Source organism: Thermothelomyces heterothallicus (assembly GCF_042370625.1).
Source record: "Thermothelomyces heterothallicus CBS 202.75 unplaced genomic scaffold P884_scaffold_16, whole genome shotgun sequence".
In the NCBI taxonomy this organism is placed as follows: Eukaryota; Fungi; Ascomycota; class Sordariomycetes; order Sordariales; family Chaetomiaceae; genus Thermothelomyces; species Thermothelomyces heterothallicus.
This window is the reverse complement of record NW_027192577.1, coordinates 687834-703033: the sequence shown is the minus strand read 5'-3', so window position 1 is coordinate 703033 and position 15200 is coordinate 687834. Positions and strand designations below refer to the sequence as shown.

The following is a 15200-nucleotide window of genomic DNA, read 5'->3' as shown; positions in this document are numbered from 1 at the left end:
GAGGATATCCTGCTCTGTGTCGGAGGTCCCTCCGGGGTCCGGACCGTGGGCCGGGTCTCGCGTAGGTGCAGGGAGGCCGGTTGACACCGCGGGTCTTCTAACCGGGAGCGAAACACGTGTGTCTGGTGCGCCGGATTGAAGCAAAGCACCAACACGATCTCCGTTGATCGAGTATGTGTTGGCCGAGACCGGATGAGTGAGCAAGTTGTTGAGCAAGTTTCCGGATATGCCGTGCATTCAGCCCCGCGCGGCGTTTTGAAGCTGAAGATCTCCCGTCGTCTGAGCCTCGATAGCGGAGAGGGGCTAAAGTAAGACACTCTCAGAAGCCTTCTTAGAAAGGCAGAGCTTTCGGATCTGAGAGCCGCAGATCGCCGATGGTAGGTTGATAGAATAACCGGGAGGCGGATTAATCTCTAGTCTACCTGCCGCGTTGGCCAACTCCTCAATTGACGGGACAACCCTCGTCCGTTCAAAAAACCCCAGACTGTACCAGCAGTCCTTCAGATGGTCAGCCCGGAACAACCGCCGGCCGCCTGCGAGTAAGCGGAGGTGAGGATTCGAAAGAGTCGTGAGCGCCGGAGAAAGAAGACGAGCTTGTGCAATGACGGCCGAGCTCAAGTTTTCTACCCAGGAACCAGAATGACGGTTGGCGGACAAGAAAAGGCGAACGGAGGAGTCCTGGTGTTTGTGGAACGCGAGTCGGAACAAAAACACGGCGCGAGATGCCAACTAGGCAACGACACCTCAAGTCCGGTCAATGTTTCACTGACGGAAGGTTTTGAGGAAAACGACTTCCCAATGGCGACGGGTGAGCCGCAACAATCGTTGGCTGTGTCACAGCTCGTCTTTTCAGGAAGAGGCGCGGGGTGGAGACGGAGTTCCTGGGCGACTGAGAACTGGGGACCCAGACTGGACTTGAGCGAGACGGGCAAACTTGCTGGCGAGCTGCCTTTCCCAGCCTCCGAGGGGATGATTTGTGAGACGATGTGAGCCAGCGCGATGTACCAGAGCCCTTTCCAGGCTTGCCGTGTGTGGTGTGGTGTGTGTTGCTTCGACTCCAGGGTCAAGGGCACTTTCCTTCTGCATAGGAAGGTGGGGCGTGGCGTTTGGGGGGTCGGGAAAACTGAGCAAGTTTCCATTGGCTGGAGGGGCATGCTAGTTACAAGAAAACCGCTGAGCTCCCTTGTTATCCTTGGTTGCGAGCGGCGCGGGATGTCAGCTTAGAAAGCGCACTGCGCGACTGCCTACCTGGATGTATAATGTGATCCGTCCAGACTTACACCACATAATACTCCGTTGTACCTGAGCTCCCGTTTGGTGGGTACTTTGATGTCCTTGGTATCCTTAACAGCGTTAATCGTCGCATGGGGTTTCTCCCAAGCACTCTTCCACTTCTTAGTGTATGTGTATATACCACTCCCATAATGTTCCCCTCGAATCCAGCGTCTGTGAGATACTATATCGCCTTGTTGCCCGGATTGGGAATATATTCGAAGCACCACCCCGCAAAACTGACGAACTGGCGTCTTTGCTGGAATTTACACCAAAAAAAAAAAAAAAAAAAAAAAAAAAAAAAAAAAAAAAAAAAAAAAAAAAAAAAAAACCGACCATGATGCCGGCCAGCACTTTGCAATCTCTAGACTGTCATGGCTTGTATTTTTGGGTGCTGGTACTTCTTAGATCCGAGCACTCTCGGCTACTAATTGGAAGGATGTTATATGAAATCCCTGACAACACGGATAGGATTTCACAAAGTTAGGGTATTTGCTGAACCATGTGCAATCCATGTATTCGCTGGTCATGTCAAACCTCCACGTCCGAGCCATGGCGGTATAGCGGCCAGTGACGGGCACAGCTCGGAGTAGGGGAGCGTGCCGAAAGTCCCATGGTGAGGTAGCATCTCCCGCCCCAGTCCCTTGGATCGCTGCGACCGGGCCACGTCCTGGTAACCATGCAGCTGCTCGGCATGGCATTCTGGTTGAGGGGTGGGTGACATTGCGAACTCATTCGCTCCCCTCATACTTGCTTCCTAGACTCGGAAAGGTAGCCGGTTCGACGGTCAACGCCGAGCGGCACTGTTGGGCAGCTGGGGTTTTAACTCCGCGGGCCGTCCTAAGTCACACCGTCCGAGTTGGCATCGGCAAACATGTCCATAGCACGCATTCGCTTCTTGCCGGGGGCCGGATTCGATGCCGAAAACTGAAGGCCGCCGATGGATATGCCCTCCTGCTTCGTTGACATTGGTGCCGGTGTTTCTGTCGAGTTCTCCATCGTGACATCCCCGTCCTTAGATGCAGCCCCCAAGGTGTCGTCTGGCTCACCGTCGAGATCAAGATCAGAGAAGGCGTCGTCCAGGGATGCCGAGTACTGTAGGCGGACGGAATCCAACCCTTCATCGCCCTCTTCCATGTACAGGATGTCCTCGGCGTAATCGTCCGCCGGCTCCTGGTCAGCGGCCGGTTTTGTCGACACTGGCAAGAAGCCGCCCCCGCTGCTCCCATCTGCGGATGCACCATCTACCGTCTTCCACCGGCCAGCCGTGCGCTCTGTATCGGCTCCGTCGGCCTCCTTTTTCAAGGCAGGGGGGTTTTCGAAACTGCTGACAAACGCCTCGTGCGACTCTACCGGGAACACACACCAGCCCTCCCAGAGATTAAGAACGAGCCCGATGCTGCGTTTCCACTTCTCGGCGCGCAGGCGGCCCCAGTTCAGCTTTTCCGCCATTGAGCCTAGCATTTCAAAGATTTTGCGTCGTCGGAGTGCAGCCTCGAACAGCTGCCGATAGCGCCAGGCATGGCGGATACCACTGGTGGAGGAAGAGGAGAGGATATCGCTGATGACGTAGAGCCCCAGCAGCCGAGCTGCACTCATATCGGGCGCATCGGACATGGTTTTATCCTCTGGCGCCGCCGACGTGTCCCGGGATCCCTCCTCTTTGCTATCTCTCTCCTTCATCCTTTGCTTGTAATCCGGATTTGCTGCCGTGTACGCGAAAGGATGCTCAACGTTCGAGACGATCATGTCCACGATTTCGTCAGCACCGCGGCTGGCATGTGTAATGGCAAACGCCGCAACTCTGGCAATATCCCCTTTTCGAACCTTGGACAGTGTCGTCGGTAATCGGCCTAGTAGATGTGCCAGCTTGGCTTTGTCGATTGGAGTAAGGAACGTGTCTTCTTGATCCGCGCCGTCGCCTTGCCGAGCCTGCTCGTCCTCAAACTCGTCGTCTTCCGAGGAGTCGTAGTCCGAGTCGGAGACAAACTCGTCGATATCTGTAGCGTATTCGTACGGTAGCCGCCGTTTGGGCTTCTTCCATGCATGGCTGTCCTCAAAGAGAGGGATGTACTCCAGCTTGCCTCTGGCCGATTGTCCACCAGTCACAACCTCCCACAACTTCCAGCGATACCAGACGCCACCCTCGCTGCGAGCATCCCATATCCATGCCCATTTCTCGTCTCGCTGGACATCTGGGCGGGACATGAGGAGAGCTTCAAACTCGGGGCCGTGTTCCAGAACGGACTCTATGACCTTGTGGATCATGCGTAGCTGCTTGATGTCTCGTGGCGCGCGGACTGGGACGTGGAGGATTCCGGACCTGTTGAGAGGACCGCCCAAGGAAGGACCATATGATGATGGAGGTGCGTATGCCCGGCCATGGCCCATCGATTGGTGAGCAGGCCTGTGCGGGCCCTCCTCTACCCTCTTCGCGCCAAAGGGGTGGGAGACGGTTGTTGACGAAGATAGCGCCGTCAGGCCAGAGGAGATGGCGGCAGAGGAGAGGTGTCGATGCAGAGTCAGGAAGTAACCAAATCCAAGGTAGCGGTTTTGCAACGCGCTCACAGCATTATCAATCTCGGTTGCCGGGGTCTCCTTAGACAAGGTGACAATGGCGGCAATAGACTTCCGCTCGGTTCCGTTAGGGCCGGAAGGCGGCACGATCTTGACGTTCTCGACTGTCAGGCTTGCTGGGATGAGCGCCTTGATCACGGCAGGCGAGGTCCCGGGCGGTAAGTTGGCCAGACGCAGTGTCGGTTTCGATGCAGCCTTTTCTTCGGCTCGATCGCCTGTCGCGGCGTCTTCCTCATCGTCGCTAGCATCAAAAGCCTTGGACACTGGGAGCGTGGTCGACTCCCTACAGGGGTCTTTGTCTTTGTCTTTGTCTTGGAGCCCCGGCCTCCCGCGGCCCTCGTCCGAGTCCCGCTGGAATCCCCCATATGACCTTTTCTTCGCGAATGAGGATGGCGGAGGACCCAGAGTGCCGGGGCCACTCTTCAGCGAAGAACTAGAGGGGACGCCGAAGTGCCTCTTGCCCGCGCCTCCTCCGAACGGGGCGCTGGCGCCAAAGGGTGGTCTCTCGGGCGCTCCGCGGCCGAATCTCGAGGAGGAACGCCGTGCTCCGGTATCTGAGTCGTCGTCTTCATCACGGGCAAAGCTCTTAACGAAGTCCTCGTAAACTGCGGCGGTCTCCTCGGCCTCTCGTCGACGCTTCGCCTCTGCCTCTGCTTTTTGCTTCTCGAATGCTGACTGTCGGCTCGGCTTTTGGAGTTTCGCTTCGACATCAGGAAACTCAGCAATTTTCTTGGTCGACGACATTTTCGGCAGCGGGCGCACACCAGCTACCCATGGCAGCCTGTCGCGGTCCGATCATGCGGGCGTGCTGTTGCGCCTCCGTGTGCAGCGAATGCGTTACAACGATTGAAGCTCCTTGTCTGGTCCTGAAAGTAGGCTTGGTCCGTGCACATTGCCATAACCAGAACACTGATGGCCACTCGCGATCGATAACTTAGCAAACACTGCCAGCCGCCATCAGTTGAGCTTCATCTGCTTGTATGAGACCTGGCGGCCCGACAACGCAAGTCATCTGCTCGCGTCGGGTGCGTCGGAGAGCGGGGCACATCGCTCATCACGGACCCCTCGAACAGTTGCTTCAAATTCGGAGCACGCCCGAGCTTTGAGAATTAGAGCACTTTTCCTGCCCTCTTCGTAAAACAGCCCGCAAACCAACGGTGGACGGAATCTTGCGTCGGGCAAGCCAACGGTTTTCCTCTCCCGATTATTGCCATGTCAGCGCGTCTCCTCGGGAACATGGCAATAACTATCCATCATCTTTCTTTCTTTCTTCTTCTCGGCCATCCTCTGCTCAACCCCGCCCTAGTGGTTCCAGAAGCCGAGACCCGAGATGTCTCCTCCCGCTTCCCTCTCCCGCGCGAAGCCGACGGTGTCTCCACAGTCCGCCCGTACTTAAGCATTCAGACGCATGGAGTCATGCGTGCCTCGTTGCCAGAACCCTAGGCAAGTGCCGGGACTGCACCAGGACTTCGAGTTTGGCCTTGATTACGGACATTTGATTACCGTTCCGTTGCTCAAATGGCTACTGCTGCTTCCTCCTCCATCCCTCCCTCTGCGCAACAATTTCTTCCTCCCTCATCAATCCTTATTGTTGGCTCCGGCGTCTTTGGGCTCAGCACTGCGCTGGCCCTTGCTCGTCGTGATGCCTTCGCCCAAACTTCTATAACCGTCGTCGACCGGTCGGATCCTTCTCAGCCGGGCACGTTCCCTTCCTCAGATGCCGCCAGCGTTGATACTAGCCGAATCATCAGGGCGGACTATGCTGATGCAGCATACACAGCGCTGGCTGACGAGGCACAAGCTCAGTGGCGTAAGCAGGACAAACCTACTGACTTGGGCGCTCAAGGGCGCTACCATGAGGCTGGGCTCCTCCTGGTCGGTGACGACACGCCGCCTGCGCCAACAGCGGCTCCGCCGGCAAGCCAGGACGGTCTGAAACCCAAGCTGACAGGATTGGATTATGCCCGCATGAGCTGGGCCAACGTCCTGTCTCTGGCCTCCAAAGACCCCCAGCTCGCCGCCCGTATTCGTGAGTTGCCTAGTCCCGACGCCATCCGTGATGCGCTCGGGACAGGCGGCAGCTCCGGGTCATGGGGTTACATCAACAACGCCAGTGGCTGTAAGCACTCATACCTATATGCTACTCCCCCCCCCCCCCCAAAACGGCTGTTTCGAACAAACTGTCTCTTTGCCCTCAGGCCTCTCCATGGATCACTCAACTGACAATGTTGGCAGGGGCGAACGCTGCTGCGTCCATGAACTGGTTGTTCGACCAGGTGAAACAAACCGGCCGCGTTCACTTTGTTCCAGGGACGGTCATTTCCTTGGAGCGGAACGGGGACACCGTTACTGGCGCAAAACTCTCCGATGGCCGTGTCCTGTCCGCCGATCTCGTCGTGGTGGCGGCTGGTGCATGGACTGGCGGCTTGGTTGATCTGGCCGGACAGGCAGTTGCCACCGGCCAAGTGCTTGGCTACATCGACCTCACCGAGGAGGAACAAGAGAAGTTGGCCAAGATGCCCGTCATTCTCAACCTTTCCACCGGCCTCTTTATCATCCCACCCACGGATCGCGTCCTCAAGATTGCCCGGCACGCCTACGGCTACATCAACCCGACCACGGTCACCAATCCCCCGCTTCCGCTGTCGCCAAGTCAACCTCCTGCTCCCCAAACTTCTCTCTCCCTCCCCCGAACGGCTGCGACTCACCCCTCGCTCTCTATTCCCGCAGAGGCTGCAGCCGACCTCCGCCGAGCCCTCCGCGAAATGATCCCCTGGCCCGCCCTGCACGACCGCCCTTTCACCAAAACACGCCTGTGCTGGTACTCGGACACGCCCACGGGTGACTTTCTGATCGATTACCACCCGCACTGGCGGGGCCTGTTTGTCGCGACGGGTGACAGCGGCCACGCCTTCAAATTCCTGCCCGTTATCGGCGACAAGGTTGTTGACTGCATCACCCGCAACTGTCCGGCCGAGTTTCGGGAGAAGTGGGCTTGGAAGGTGACCGAGGCTAAGGCTGGACTGCCTGTGAATGTCGTTACCGAGGATGGAAGCAGAAGCGGTAAGGCCGGGGTAACATTGGACCAGGCGCTGGCAGAGGATTCTCAGAGGGAGGTATGAGTGTCTTTTAAAGAAACAGTGCAGCAAGGATATCAGGTAAGCCTACGAGCATGTCACATTTCAGCCAGCTGGCCCAGGGTCAATATTAATAACTGATTTCTCTTGTTTTTGGTGCTCGAATGGCAGCGTAAACCGCGACTGAAGAACACCCAAGCTTGCCAGCTTGCCCACCCTACCCTGTGAGCGACCCCGAGGCCTCAGAGCCAGGAGCATAGGCGACAGAGCAGTGCGACTCTTACGGCATCAGCTGTCTGCCCGGAGTCTACATAACCCCGGATGGCAATTCCCTGTTTCCAGGGCTGCTGTTCAGGATGAAGACGATACTCTCGCTCTCTGCGAAACGCCTGCTGCGGCGAACTGAGGCGGTGCGGGCACCCGAATCATCAACCCCAAGGTGAACGTGAGCGAGCAAGGAAAAGTGAGCTGCCGCAGCCAACTTGTCATGCCTCCGACGATGCATCAGCAGACTTCTTTCCCTCAAATAAACTCTCTCTGCTTTCCGTCCCTTCTTTAATCCTCGAATATCGCTCTTTGGGCCGCGGGACACCAGAGGTGCCAATTGCAGGCTCAATTAGGAGACGAGGCAGGCCGTGCCCATCATCTCGCCCTCGCTGCACCTGCCCGTCGTGCAATCTTTCTATGGGTACTATACCCCTCGAGAGGGAGCGCGCCAGCTCCAAAACAACTCGGGGGGTTGCGGGAATGAGGAAAAGCGCGAAAAATTCCTGCTGTAATAGCCCGCCCCCCGTTCCGTGAACGCCGATGCAATGCTGTAAGGTGGGAAAAGAAACACGCAGATGATACATATGACCGATGGCGCCAATTTCTCAAGTGCCTCGGCGCAGTAATCGGCCCTTTTCGATGGGTATGATTCTTTTTAGTCGTAAAATCATGACTGGCGGAGGGCGAGTTATAGTGTTACAAGTCGTTGACAAGTTTGTGGGTGATTTTCGCTGCAGCGAAATAGCGCAATGAGGTTTTGCGCAAGTGATTTCCGCGTGCTGGCCAGGTTGCGCAGGTCTAGACCTTGCGGAAGTCTGATAATTGTTAGGATCGCACTGCATGGGCAGAATCCGTAGGCCAGCAACTCACCTTGAAGTACAGGGTAAATCATCTCGAAAGCCTGGTAGATCTCCTCGCGCACTTTCGCGCCGGTGAGGACAATCTTGCCACTCACGAAAATCAGAAGCACGATCTTGGGCTTGATCATGCGGTAAATGAGGCCCGGGAACAGCTCGGGCTCATAGGAGCTGAAGTTATGATGTTTCGACGCAAGACCCTCAAGACGAATCGGGAACTTGATGTCGCAGGAGCCGACGATATTCTGGATCTTGAAATCGGTAAACTTGGCATTGAAGCCTAGTTTCTGGATGATGCGAGCATACTTGCGCGACGCAAGCTTCGAGTCATCCTCCGACTTGGCACCTGTGACAACCATCTTGCCGCTGGCAAAAATGAGCGCCGTGGTCTTGGGCTCGCGGATGCGCATGATGACAGCAGCGAAACGCTTGGGGTTGTACTACTTAAGGTCAGCACTGCGTTGCAGTAGACGGTTGAAGACAGAAACCAGCAGCGGCACCACGCCTCACTCGAGAAGGGCGCGCCAGGTTCCTGACCCAACACGTACCTCCGCATTGCGGGCGTGCAGTGCGATCGTCTTCAGGTCTAGACGGCAGTCCAAGTTTACCGTCGCGACGATGTTTCTGAGCGGGTCAGCCCACGGTTCAGGGTAACAAAGTACCACAGCCAATTCTTACTGGAGCGTGGGAGTGATGCCACTCGGACCCGCAGGACCAGCTCCGGGCGTCGCAGCGGGGGTCGCGGGAGTCACCCCAGTACCGTTTGTGGCTTGGACGCCCTGCTGCTGAGCGCCGTTGGTCGTCATTCCTCCGTTGGGCTGAGGCGCGGGATTCGCGAACTCGTTTGCGCCGCCGGGGAACGAGAGCGATCCAGGCGCGGTGAAGGCCTTAGCCTGCGCGGCGTTCGAAGGATGAGTATGAATGGCCTCCATCTTGTGCGATGCGAAACCAAAGCGACTCGATCGAGGAGTTTGCTTGCGCGAACAAATCTACGGGGAGAGAATGGTTAGATGAAGGATTCGGAGATGAAGCGGCAACACGTAACAGCGCAAAGATGTCAAAGAGTGGTAGATGGGAAGATTCCAGAATCTCGATGAAACTAATCGAGATGGGAAAGCAACGAGCGAGACCAATCCGGTCAACATAGGCGTTGAGGGTCCAAGCGCCTGTCGTGACAACACTGATTGCCCTGGGCGGTGGGGGGTGAAAATGTTCTCGGAGTTCGCGATTTATGGTGATGTGTCATAAAGATCGGACGAAAGGTGGAGGGAGGGCATACCAGATATGGGAGAGGAACAAGTTAATGTGTCCCCCGAAACTGCAGCCCGCCGGCAAACACCTCTCGGTGATGGTCGGGATCTCTCAATCAACGACCCGGCCGAAAATCTCAAAGAATCTTTGCCGATACAAGTGCGGCGCTTAAACTGCCCCAGGCGATGACTCGCAGCCAGAAAACGCCTCGATGATGACGGGGCCGAATGCGGGTTGCGGCACACGGAGCAAGGGACTGGTTTGCCCACACTTTCTTCTCAACTCACGGCAGGACGGTCTTCCTCGGGAAGAGAAATAACAAGGCGCACAGCGATGACTTGTGCAAACGGATCTTCTATTACCCTCGACGATTAAAGGGTCGATCGCGACAGACGGCGGTTTCCTTTGGAGGTCAACGGGCGCCACGAATGACGGAGTGATGCAGGCCCGAGTCCAGAAATGAGGGAACGGTCGCCTGTCTCTGTATCGACGGATTAATCCTCGATTCTAAATGAATGAGAGGTTGCGCCCACACAACGCAGTACCGAGAGAGAAACCGTCAGATGTCAGAAAAGTGACAAGCGACGGCCGACGTCAAGGTCGTTTGTGGAAAGTGGAGTATCGATGATGGCAGGGGGTGTGGGTCAGAAATTGTGGCCGGAGGCAGGTAGCAACGGCCGGTTGGGGACTTCCGCGCGGAAAATTCAAAACAAATGGGGGGGAGCGCAGCCTACTTATAATTTTCGCTGGAATGCTCGGTGGCGCCTCAGGCAGCTACGCTAGTCCTGTGGCGGCGGGTCCTTGTTTCTTTCAATGTCTGGCGAGCCCTAATGCGGCGAATCAGATGGAGGGCATGCAGGATTTTATCTTTCTTCTGCCCAATCAACGCGAAGACACTGCGCCCGCCTCCTGAGCCACCCTGTCTGTCCTGCCAGTGTACTGGTACGCCGGGCATAGCAAACAGCCAGCTCCCCCTTCGAAATCCAGGATCCCCGCCCACACCAACCACCATGTGCGACTCAAAATCCGTTTCTTGCCATCAACCCAGTCATCGACCACTACGACCTCCTGAAACGCTTTACTTTCCCTAACTCCCCCCTTTTTGTTCTGCCATGCACACTTCGTTTCTGCATCGCGCTGGAAAGAATTTGAGATCCCCTCAGAGGGTCATTGATCTTTTGGCGTCAATACTGCCATTTTGACAGGCCGACATAGCACCAGCAATGCACTGCAGCATGCCGTGCTGCTGCTGCCTATTGCCATCGCCTTTCGTTGGTTCTTTCGAGCTGTTCGCACACCTGTCGTATCATGACCACCGCTCACCGTAGCAATAACACTCACACTCTCAACCAAGACGTTCTAGCAATTCTCTCGGAATCGCCACAGTGCAAGTCAAACGACGGTTTGCGTTGTCCTTCGTTAGACACGAGCGAAAATATAGCTGAGCACCGGCGACCGAGCCCTCTCAATTCTCGCCACGGTGCCCGGAAACTACTGCAAGCATTGAATCGATGGCAGCATTCTGTCTTGAAAATGCTATCTGCCTTGCGACATAGTGACGCGGCGCCTGCGGCGCTCCTGCCAGGCTCAGGCGGCTACGAGCCACACTGCTTTCGACGCCGCAACTTCGAACCAGCTTCGAGCGTCCTGCTTTTCAGATATACAGCAGCAATAAGGCATTATTGTTGGCAGAAGGTCAGCCGGATGCCATGGCGGGATTGATAACCCATTCTCGACGCGGTTCGTAATTTGGGCGTTTATCGCCGGCAGGTTGCAGGTGTGGGGATAGTGGTGGCCAGACCCACACCACCACCAAAAAACGAACCAGCATGCCGCGCGGAAGGTTGTGGAATCAAATACCGGCAGCCAAGACCTGCTCCCGCCTTCGACTCTCAGAGCGTTGCTTCGACTTAGGGAAGTCCACTCCAGTGATTGCAACGTCGAGCTGTCCGTCGTATTGGGACTGCTCCCCTGACAACTCGGCTCGAAAAGAACAGAAACACGGAGATCAAAGCGTAACTTCAATGTGTCTCGGGGCACGGTTGCTATGCGCCTGGTCAGAGCGGCGCCCAGGATTCAAGTACATGCGATGTACTGTACATGTATCCGTACATGTCCCTTGCCTTGGCAGCAGGCGGGAAGGGGAATGGGTCGTGTTTGCGGCCCGTGTGGCATCAAATCTGTCACAAACCCAAAAAACCCGTCGCTTCCCACCCTCCGCCCAGCCTTGTCGGTGAGTCATCTGAACTACGCAGTAGCGACGGAGCAGTCGGAGTCCAAATCTTTGGTCTTTTTGAAAGAGGTCGCCAATAGTCAGCGCCGTGATTAACCCGACAACGCGGTGGCGCGAAGGCCAGCTTCAAGTTTGAGAATGCTTTCTGTGTCGGCCGGCGCCTGATCGGACGGACTTGCATCGGCCACGGGAGGATTGCGCGATTGCCACCCATTCGGTTGGGTGCGTTGCGCAAATCGGTCCGCGAGCTGCCCAACAAGCCATCCCGCCCTCCTGACTTTCGGTTGCAACCGTGCGTCGAATCCCTACTGGGGTATCCCAACACCCGCTCGTCGGCGGAAACTAGCCAGTCTCAACTCTCAGTTATGTGGCACTGCATCAAGCGCTGAAGGTCCGTGGGGTATCAGGCGCGGGCTTGGGCGGGGCATTCCAGCACGTACTGTGTAAGGAATGTACGCAGTATGTATGGAAATTACATACTTTTACGGAGTCCCGCGTACAACACAACGCCGAACCAAGGTTGTGTAGTCTGTGTTCTCCGGAGATATGGCTGCGAACTTTCGATGGATAATAACGATAAGCGTCATCTGCAGTGTTCCGATATCCAAAGGACCTGTTCGTCAGAGGGAACCTCCGCGTCCCGATCAGTTGCTATCCGCCCCATTATTTGGACCCGCAAAGTACCAAGACCGCGTTGTCGCATGGTGTGATCTGATTGGCCCACTCGCTTCCTTTCATTTCCGGTCCGAAGCGCGACGTCAGCTACGCGCCTTTCACGCGCGTAACCTCGCGAGAGAGCTATCATGATCATCCGTATATGTATACGGAATCTACTCTAACTGTAGCCAAAGCGAGCCGACCCAGTCTGGCTTGATTTCTGTCACCTGGCCACGTTTTGGCACCTCCGATGACCGCCCCGCGTTTCAGAAACCCCATTCTGTGGCCTATTAACTGTTTTGAACAACGTTTTTCCATTTCCGTCTCTGTTGAAGATATCGAAACGACCCACACTCGGCCTGTCGGGGTCCTCTGCATAATAGGTACCAAACTCCCCGTTCTCAAGGTTCTCGCGGTTCCAATACAGTTCGCAAAACTACCACCAACGCACGGCGCTCCAAACAAAGTTCAAACCCGTGGATCCACTCAAGTCTATCCCTGAAAACAGGAAGCACCCGAAACACCACCGACTCGGCCTCTTATGCATGCATGCGGTTTGCTACACGTCGAAGACGACAGGAACGCACATTACACATCCCCTCCCCCGAAGCCCGCTCAAGTCATGTAATACTTGGGACCCTCGCCACCCTGGGGCACCTGCCAGTTGATGTCCTGGTTGGGAGCCTTGATATCGCACGTCTTGCAGTGGATGCAGCTGTGGGTTCACACTGTTAGCAGACTGTAGGAAAGGTAGGAGACGAGAGAACAGGGGAGGAGATGCAGGACGGAGGGGAACGTACTTTTGCGCGTTGATCTGGAACCGCACGCCCTCCGGCTTGGACGCGTCCTCGACGTATTCATACACGCCGGCCGGGCAGAAGCGGTTCTCTAGCCCCTTGAAGGGCGGCCACGTCTCGGCGGTGTGCTTGTCCCAGTCCTTGACCTGCAGGTGCACGGGCTGGTCCTCCTCGTGGTTGGTGCCGGTGCGCGAGACGCTGGTGAGGATGTCAAAGGTGAGCTTGCCGTCGGGCTTGGGGTACTCGATCTTCTTGCACTCGTCGGCCCTCTTGGTGGCCGCGTGGTCGGGCACCTTGTGGCGCAGCGTCCAGGGCACGCGGCCCTTGAGGACGAAGGCCTCGAGCCCGGAGTAGAGAATGCCGCCGTACACGCCGAGCGGGTTGTGGAACGAAGGCCGCATGTTGCGGACCTCCTTGAGCTCTTTCCAGATGGACGACTTGCGGAGCGCGTCCTCGTACTCGTAGAGGAAGACGGCACCCGAGTCGGAGCTCTCCTTGAGCGCGTTCCAGGCGGCCTCGGCCGCGAGCATGCCCGACTTCATGGCGTTGTGCGTGCCCTTGATCTTGGGCACGTTGACGAACCCGGCCGAGTCGCCGATCAGAGCGCCGCCGGGGAAGGCGACCTTGGGGATCGACTGGAAACCCCCCTCGATGAGGGCGCGCGCCCCGTACGAGATGCACTTGCCACCCTCGAGCACGTTGCGGTACAGCGGGTGCTGCTTGAGCTTTTGGAACTCGCCGTAGGGGGACAGCCACGGGTTGGAATAGTCGAGCGCGACGACCTGGCCGATGCTGACGAGGTTGTCGCCAAAGTGGTACATCCAGGCGCCACCGTAAGTGTCGTAGGGAAGTGGCCAGCCCATCGAGTGCGTGATCTCGCCCTTCTTGAACTTCTCCGGCTGCACCTCCCAGACCTCCTTGATTCCCAACCCGTACGTCTGCGGTTGGCTGTCTCGTCGCAGGTCGAACTTCTTGATGACCTGCTTGCTCAGGCTGCCGTGGCAACCCTCGCCGAAGAGGGTGACGCGCGCGTGGAACTCCATACCCCGCTCAAAGGTATCCTTGGGCTTCCCGTTGCGCCCAATGCCGAGATCGTTGGTCGCCACGCCCGTGACACTCCCGTCGGGCCCGAAGAGCACCTCGCTCGCGGCAAAGCCGGGGTACACCTCGACGCCGACCTCCTCCGCGCGCTCGCCGAGCCACTTTGTAAACTCGTTCAGGCTGATGATGTAATTCCCATGGTTGTTCATCTGCGGCGGGGTAGGCACCGGGATCGCCATGCTCTTCGTCAGGAAGCGCATGCTGTCCTTGCCGGCGGGCGTCGCGCCGGTGAAGCGGTTCTCGTTTTGCTCATCGAGCCAGTCGGGTATGAGTTCGTTGATCGCCGTTGGCTGGATCACAGCGCCCGACAGGATGTGCGCCCCGAGCTCGCCAGCCTTCTCAAGCAGCAGCACCCTGAAATCCTCATTGCCCGCTTCGTTCGCTAACTGCTTCAGCCGGATGGCCGCCGACAGGCCCGCGGGGCCACCACCTACGATGCAGACGTCGACTTGGTCACTCTCGCGCTCAATGCTCGCGGGATCGAGGGAGTCATCGGCCTCGGCGTAGAGTCGGGCGGGGGTCGTCGACAGGTGTCTCCGGGTGGCTCGCGTGGCGAGGCCGCCGGCGTGTGTCGACCGCACATCAGGACGTCGACGAAACCGGCCCGGCGTGGCCGAAGACAAGCTCCTGATGCCGCGGGCCTGTTGCAATCGTATTGTCGACGCCGGCGCGGGGCCTGCCGCGGCCCTCCGGCAGAGGCTGGCTGTAAGACGTGCAGAGGCCGACATGGCTGCTGCGCGCCGAAAACGGTGACGGGCGCAATGAAGAAAATTAAAAACAGGAATGCAATTGAGTGGCCCCGCGATGGAGGGGTTAATTGGATTGAACCTCCTAGCAATTGATCTCGAAGCCCGCTCTCTCTTAAAACGCAGGCGCTTTCGCGGGCTGAAGAGACCCCTTCGCCGCCCTAACTCCGCTCACTCTTTTCTCCCCTCGGAACGTTCGATCTGCGGTTGCGTCTTCTCTCCGGCCCTGTTAATGACGTTTCCGCCGATGTTGCCCGCCAATTGACGTTTTGGCATTGCAAAACGTGTCTGTGCGTCCTCCGAAGCGGAGTCTGGGGAACAAACTCGGTCCCCGCTTACCCGAGGAAAGCCGAGCCCAGGAATAC

The 15200-nt window shown here is 57.2% G+C and overlaps 4 protein-coding genes across 4 annotated transcripts; 1 reads left to right on the top strand and 3 right to left on the bottom strand.

The window, feature by feature from the left end:
- Positions 1-1634: 1634 nt before the first annotated feature.
- P884DRAFT_261339 (uncharacterized protein) lies at positions 1635-4669 on the bottom strand. The gene has a single exon (XM_069441548.1). The coding sequence runs from the start codon at positions 4591-4593 to the stop codon at positions 2113-2115; it is 2481 nt and encodes an 826-aa protein (XP_069296476.1). The 5' UTR covers positions 4594-4669; the 3' UTR covers positions 1635-2112.
- Positions 4670-5022: 353 nt separating this feature from the next.
- Positions 5023-7007, top strand: P884DRAFT_246157 (FAD dependent oxidoreductase). The gene is made up of 2 exons (XM_069440455.1): positions 5023-5968; positions 6085-7007. The coding sequence occupies exons 1-2, from the start codon at positions 5368-5370 to the stop codon at positions 6969-6971; spliced, it is 1488 nt and encodes a 495-aa protein (XP_069296475.1). The 5' UTR covers positions 5023-5367; the 3' UTR covers positions 6972-7007.
- A 984-nt stretch (positions 7008-7991) lies between these two features.
- Positions 7992-8982, bottom strand: P884DRAFT_278723 (transcription factor TFIID-domain-containing protein; the record flags this gene model as incomplete). The annotated part of the gene is made up of 4 exons (XM_069443221.1): positions 7992-8008; positions 8064-8490; positions 8599-8674; positions 8729-8982. 4 exons carry the CDS (start codon positions 8980-8982, stop codon positions 7992-7994), a joined length of 774 nt encoding a protein of 257 aa, XP_069296474.1.
- A 3417-nt stretch (positions 8983-12399) lies between these two features.
- Positions 12400-15060, bottom strand: P884DRAFT_293103 (uncharacterized protein). Its single transcript, XM_069444202.1, has 2 exons — positions 12992-15060; positions 12400-12906 (listed from the first exon to the last, which is right to left on the bottom strand). Exons 1-2 carry the CDS (start codon positions 14815-14817, stop codon positions 12807-12809), a joined length of 1926 nt encoding a protein of 641 aa, XP_069296473.1. The 5' UTR covers positions 14818-15060; the 3' UTR covers positions 12400-12806.
- Between the last annotated feature and the right edge of the window lie 140 nt (positions 15061-15200).

What these genes read in the sequence shown, in the direction of transcription:
- P884DRAFT_293103 (XM_069444202.1), bottom strand. Translation starts at nt 14,817, where the DNA reads ATGTCGGCCTCTGCACGTCTTACAGCCAGCCTCTGCCGGAGGGCCGCG. An exon ending in TTCCAGATCAACGCGCAAAA is followed by an intron (nt 12,907 to 12,991) that starts GTACGTTCCCCT and finishes GTGAACCCACAG; the next exon opens with CTGCATCCACTGCAAGACGT.
- P884DRAFT_246157 (XM_069440455.1), top strand. Translation starts at nt 5,368, where the DNA reads ATGGCTACTGCTGCTTCCTCCTCCATCCCTCCCTCTGCGCAACAATTT. An exon ending in CATCAACAACGCCAGTGGCT is followed by an intron (nt 5,969 to 6,084) that starts GTAAGCACTCAT and finishes CAATGTTGGCAG; the next exon opens with GGGCGAACGCTGCTGCGTCC.
- P884DRAFT_261339 (XM_069441548.1), bottom strand. Translation starts at nt 4,593, where the DNA reads ATGTCGTCGACCAAGAAAATTGCTGAGTTTCCTGATGTCGAAGCGAAA.